Genomic DNA, 6,036 nt, shown 5'->3' on the forward strand with positions numbered 1-6,036 from the left:
ATTTTTCTCTGCACCTTCTTGACATTCCTCATCGTACCAGTTGTTATTTCGGGCTCGCTGAAATCCAATTACTTTTTCGGCGGCGGTAGTTAATGATCAGGAAATGTGGTTCCACTGCTCACGTATGTCGGATTGTTGAAAGGTGCTCTCAGAGAGCAGGTGTGTGAGTCGAGTGGCGAATAAATTGGCCGTCTGTTGTGATTGCAGCTTTTCCACGTTAAGCTTTACTTGCATTGTTGGGCGCACATTTTTTGCTGCACAGAGGCGGGTGCGTATCTTGGCTACAACAAGATAGTTGTCCGAGTCGATGGTTGGCCCTCGGAGAGTACGCCTGTCTAAAACGCTTTAAGCATGCCTTTCCTCTATCACAACATGATCGATTTGGTTTCTCGATTTTCGATCTGGAGACAGCCATGTAGCTTGGTAGATGTTCTTATGCGGGTCCTAGTACTACATATTACCATGTTTCGGGCCCAGGCGAAGTCGATCAGACTCAGTCCATTATCGGACGTTTCGTCCGGGAAGCTAAATTTTCCGGCAGGATTTTGACATCGTGTCGGGGGCAACACGTTCTAAGCGCTCATAGAAGAGATCCTTGGACGCCTCATTCTTCTCTTCCGTCGGAGCATGGGCGCAGATGATTGAGATGTTGAAGAATTTAGCTTTGATGCGTATTGTGGCTAGACGTTCGTCCACTGGGATGAACGCCAGTACTCGACGACGGAGTCTCGCTCCTACCACGAATCCAATACCAAATCTGCGCTCCCTTACGTGGCAGCTATAGTAGACTTCACAGTTACTTTTTTTTGCCCCGTCCATCGCATTTCTTGGATGGCGGTAATGTCAGCCTTAAGGATCCGGATATTCCAGGTGCATACCCTCAAATCATAGTCTTTTATACGTTTTTCGTCGTCGTCATCAAAAAAGGGGGTCTCATCCGAGGCTTGTTGGAATTTTTCATTGGGCGGGGTTTTAGCTTGGCGGGACCCAAACCCAGCGTACGCGAATTTTTACGCCTTCTCACTTTTGCTCGCTTCCAAACGGGTGTTTGGTTGCAACCCAGAGGATACGTGGGTATAAATATCCGGACGTTGTGAGCTGCGATTTGAACCGTACGCACAAGAATCGCTTCTGGCCACTCCCAGGTGAATGGCAGTCAAAAGTTTTCCACTTCTGCGGACGGAACCGTCCTTCGGATTCTACATTTAGTATCTAAGTTTAAAATATAATTATATTGAAATGAACATACATGACTTTTCCTTTAAACTGTTTTTATTAAAAAATTCACTTGAATATTTCATTAAATACTCAGATGAAAATATTAAAAAAAAATTAAAATTATACCCTATATAGAACTCACCTGTAGAAGGAAAACCCATTTTACAAAACTAAAATCGATCGCCCCTACGGCTTTTGGTGTTCGTTTAAACTCAAGTATTGCATTTTTACTTTTCAGAGCGCTGCCTTAAATAGCACTTTACCACTGATCATACAAACAGATGCAAAAGGTCGGGAGCGGTCTGGGACATATTTCGATAGCTAAAACATAATTTTAGCCAACCCAAGAAATTAAAGCCCCAAAATCGGTACTTTATTTTTCCATTTATGGGCACGAACTGTGCACCAAATATCACTGTGCAGCGTTTTTTTTGTTTGTGTGTCATTTAAAAACTTGAGATTTTCCCTACAATGAACTTAAATTACAAAATGTGTCGTTTCGTATGTACTTAGGGGGAAGACTTTTGATGTTACCTCCTGTTGAAAAAAATTGTCCTTATAAACAATACAAAAGGAACCAACTGACATTTTTTGAGAAATTCGTTTTTAAGTATTCCGTTAACTATCCCCAAGCCATGTAGTAAAATTCAAAGCATCATCTTAAATAACGAAATTTACTCATATTGTTAGGACACCTTTCACAGCATATTCATAACATCTTATTTTAGTTTAAAAAGTGTTCGGGTCCAATTTGCCATTCAGGGAATTTTGCATTGATAATGACGATATGTACATACAAACTTATGTATGTATGTACATATGTATTTATACAATCCAAACAATATATTTAAGATTATTTAACATATGGTAAAATAGTTTGTGGTATCACAAATGCTTTCTACAATGCCCGTACTTACATACATATGTGTGTCAGCAAACTTATGTAGGCACACATCCATTTCGCAAATGTAGTTATCTACGAGCCACCAGTTGCCATGGCGACACATGGTATTACTATACAGGGTACTGTATCGATGTCATACACGAACATCCTGGTGGCCAGGAGTATTTATGCATAAATAGGCTAACGTGTTTTCAACAGGGACCGAAACTAACAGTTATTTTTTTTTTATAAGTCACCCTGGCCAAATATTTATATAAAAGTCATATCCTGATAATAAAAAACCGCTTATCTAAATTAAACAAGTTTGGTATCAAATGAAAGAGGACTAAAATAGCTTTAAAACTGAAATGTCTAAACGAGGAACGTTTTCTATTGCAAAATATTTCAATAAAAAATTTTATTTAATTACCATAGAACAAACCTTGGGTCAGGTATATGAATTTCTTTTATATTAAATTATAAAAAAATATATATAAATAGAGGTTATAACCTTCGTTCGTTATTTCTGTTTAAAATCTATTTCCGTCCTCTTTCACTTGATATCAAACTTGTTTAATTTGGATTCGCTGTTTGTCTATTATCAGGAAATAACTTTTATTTATTTCAAACTTAAAAATAAGCTGTTATTATCGGTCCCTGGTTTTCAACGTTCAGCTATTCAAACGTATTGGAAAATTTTAACATGGGAAGAAAAGTCTGTTTCCAGGAGTATTATCATCCTCGCGTAGGATATGCTCTAGCCATTCCAATCGTTCTCTCAATAGTTCCCGATATTCGATATTGTAAACATTTCTAAGCCACATAAGAAAACGGCAATGATGACAGATTTTAGAGTTTGATTTTTGCGATAGAAATACTATGTGAGCATAAAACATTCGTGGTTCAATGTACAATGAGTGCGAAAACATTTTGCATCACCCTGTATTGAAAATTTGAAAAATTTTCCGGTATAAATATGGTAGCAGGATACGCTCAGTCACCAGTTACAGTTAAAAACTATCTAAAGTCGCAACTAATACTTAGTTACTCCAAACAGAGTCTTCAGTTAAAAATGAAAATAATTTTCTTATTTTCTTTGGCGGTTTGTGTGGCAGTCACGACGGCTATGCCATCAAAGGTAAAGTTAGCTTCTATAGCGCAGGAAATTGTTATCAAATAATAAAATATTCGTTATCAATTAAAGAGCATTAATTATTATTTTTTTCTGGTGATATATTTACATTAAATATTTTTCTTTATTCCTTCAGAGTCTGACAAAATTAAAAATAAGTAGATTTTGATCAGCTTATGCTATTTGGAGGTTGTGTCATTTTAAGGATGTCATTTGACAGTCATATAAGCTGTTCTGTTAAGCCATAGCTTAATGGAGTTGCCCGTAATTTGGTCGGTGATCACATGCGATTTGTCCTGGGTAGTTAAAATCTGCTTAAGTATATTTTCTTAGTTAGAATGCGATGTTGAGGGAAATAACTGTACCTGATCTATTTAGATGCAATTGACGAAAGGTTACAAAATTTTGTTTACATCAGAATTGCTTGAATTGCATTGATAATGTGCAAATAGTATAGTATCCAGCTCTCGTACCAAGGCGAATCTAATAGGGCCGTGTTGGGACGACATCTGAATTTTTCGCCATAACAAGCTTTACGTCAAGATGATGTGTTAGTTGTAATCCATATTGTCAGGCAGGCCTGACCTCTCTCTCTCAACTGCCTCGGAATACTTCCATATCAAGCTGGTTTGGGTCTCAGGGCACAGTGATATCACTGGAAATTGCAGGGCTGATGAAATGGCTAGGCAGGGCACCCTCGAGGCCATCACCTCGAACAGGGAGGGTATAGGAGTTCCGTTGGCAACCTGCGATCTATTCCTGGACAGATGGGCTTACAGTCGGCTCAGCGAGCGCTGGGCAAAAACCCCGACGTGCAAGGCCATTCTGGCCGGGTGTGGACCGAGAGCGGTCAAGGGAGCTACTGCCGCTGGCTAAGCGCCAGCTCTCTATTCCTACAGGTGTACTGACTGGACATTGTCCTATAGGAACCCACGCAGTGTGACTCAAGATCGTCACGGATCCCTACTGCCGCAGTTGTCTGGAAGACGACTCAACTGCCCGGCATTCGGTAGATTAAGGTGCTTAAGCACCTCGATGCACATTTCATCAACACTCCCGAGGGGCTCTCTGGTGTAGATATCAGCTGCCTGCGGAACTTTGTTGGGAGCACCCAGCGCTTCTCTTAGTCTTTAACACAGTTACCGTTCTAAGAATTTGTGTAATGTGGCATCACAATGGACAATTAAATGTCTTAAGTGAGTCCCCTTCGTGGGTCTGCCACTATAACCTAACCTAACCCATACTTCCATTGTTTATTAAATACGCCTAGGCATGGTACTTCTTCAAGCACAGAAATAATGAAAAATATGTCTTGTGATTTTTTTTGAGAGCTGAAAACTAAGCTTTAACCTTACGAAAATTATCGTAAAGACAATACCAAACTTAACCATCAAAATCCGTCCAAAAATTCGTATAGAATAGAGAATTCGTAAAACTTGTCGCAAGTTGCGATATCGATATGAAAATTGTCGTAAACTGGTCACAGAATAGCACAATAGATCGTTTACTTTTGTAGGGCTGTGTATTGTCATTTTATAAAAATATGTATGTATGTACATATACATACATATGCATAAATAAATGCATTTAAAAACCTGTGCGTATACAAGTATATATGTGCATATTTGGCGTATGAGTAATTTTTTATACTCAGCCCTATTCTGCATTTCGACTCGAATCGAAATTTTCTCCGTTTGGCAACTTTGGTATTCTGCGTTCCGTTTCCTTTCTATCAATCTTCGAAATTCACGATTATACCTATTCTACATTTCGATCGTAGTTCCGTTTTTCTAAGTTGCAAATTTGTTGACGGAGAACGTTTCGATTGTTATTTTCGTGGGTTTAAATAATATAATTTTATAAAAAAAAATTAAGTAAAATATACTGTGCATGATTGTAAAAGTCATCATAAATGAATTTTCTCGATTTTTGTGTTTTCGCATTCGCCCATATACATATGTATGTATGAGTGTATGTATATATGTCGTTGATGGAATGTAGAAAGACCCCAACTGACATTTTTCAATTTAAAAAAAAGGAGCAACAAACCAAACCTTCAACATATACTTATAATTCTGAGCGTAGGACGACGAAAATGCTTGTGCATCGTATTTCCGCAGTTAGGGCCTTTCATCGTGCATGTATCGCAACCTCAAATACGCGGTTTTACATTTTGTTGATACGCGGTTTTGCATTTTGTTGATACGCGGTTTTGTACTTTAAACGACGAAATGTGTGTAAAAAACACGCTTAATAACTAAAAAAATATCTAAACGTACATAAATACATGCATACAAAGTTGCCAAGCAAAGAATAACATTTCTATAAAGACAAATTTTCTTTTGTGACACAATTGACAGGTATCACTATGCATTTTTAATGCAACATAGTATAGTACATATAATAAGTAGGTATACAGATGTTAAAAAAATGTTATTCATACAAACTACTTTCATTAATAAATGATTAGGAGTTTAAAGAATAAAAAAAAATGTGAAATATTAAAAAAGTAAACTTGAAATTATTATAACAAAGATATTTTAAAATATTCACTAAACTGAATTTAAGCATTGTTTTGAAATTGGAACCAAATGCCTGAATTTAAAAAAAGTGCCTTATTTTTTCTTGCAGATGCCAACAAATTACAATGAAAATTATCCTGTCTTAAAAGGTAATACAAATTATATTTGTATGTGTGCGTATATGTATGTACATATAAATGTATATGTAAGCAATTTAAAAAATTTGGAAATTATCATGCCTACTAAAATGAAAATCCTTAAGCTAATATAGATATATACAT

General features: G+C 37.0%; 1 protein-coding gene across 3 annotated transcripts in view; it reads left to right on the plus strand.

Moving 5' to 3' along the window:
- The first annotated feature begins 2,622 nt into the window (after nucleotides 1–2,622).
- Nucleotides 2,623–6,036, plus strand: part of LOC118744428 — a 9,574-nt gene continuing 6,160 nt past the window's right edge. The window contains exons 1-2 of one of the 3 annotated variants that reach the window (XM_036477442.1): nucleotides 2,623–3,239; nucleotides 5,865–5,904. In XM_036477442.1, coding sequence (XP_036333335.1) covers nucleotides 3,078–3,239; nucleotides 5,865–5,904 — 202 coding nt within the window. In that variant the 5' untranslated portion in view covers nucleotides 2,623–3,077. The remainder of the gene's footprint in view (nucleotides 3,240–5,864; nucleotides 5,905–6,036) is intronic. The other 2 variants (XM_036477443.1, XM_036477441.1) reach the window with 2 other exon arrangements.

This window comes from Rhagoletis pomonella, unplaced genomic scaffold (genome assembly GCF_013731165.1).
Source record: "Rhagoletis pomonella isolate Grant_MI unplaced genomic scaffold, Rhpom_1.0 Rhpom_scaffold_00008, whole genome shotgun sequence".
Classification (NCBI taxonomy): domain Eukaryota; kingdom Metazoa; phylum Arthropoda; class Insecta; order Diptera; family Tephritidae; genus Rhagoletis; species Rhagoletis pomonella.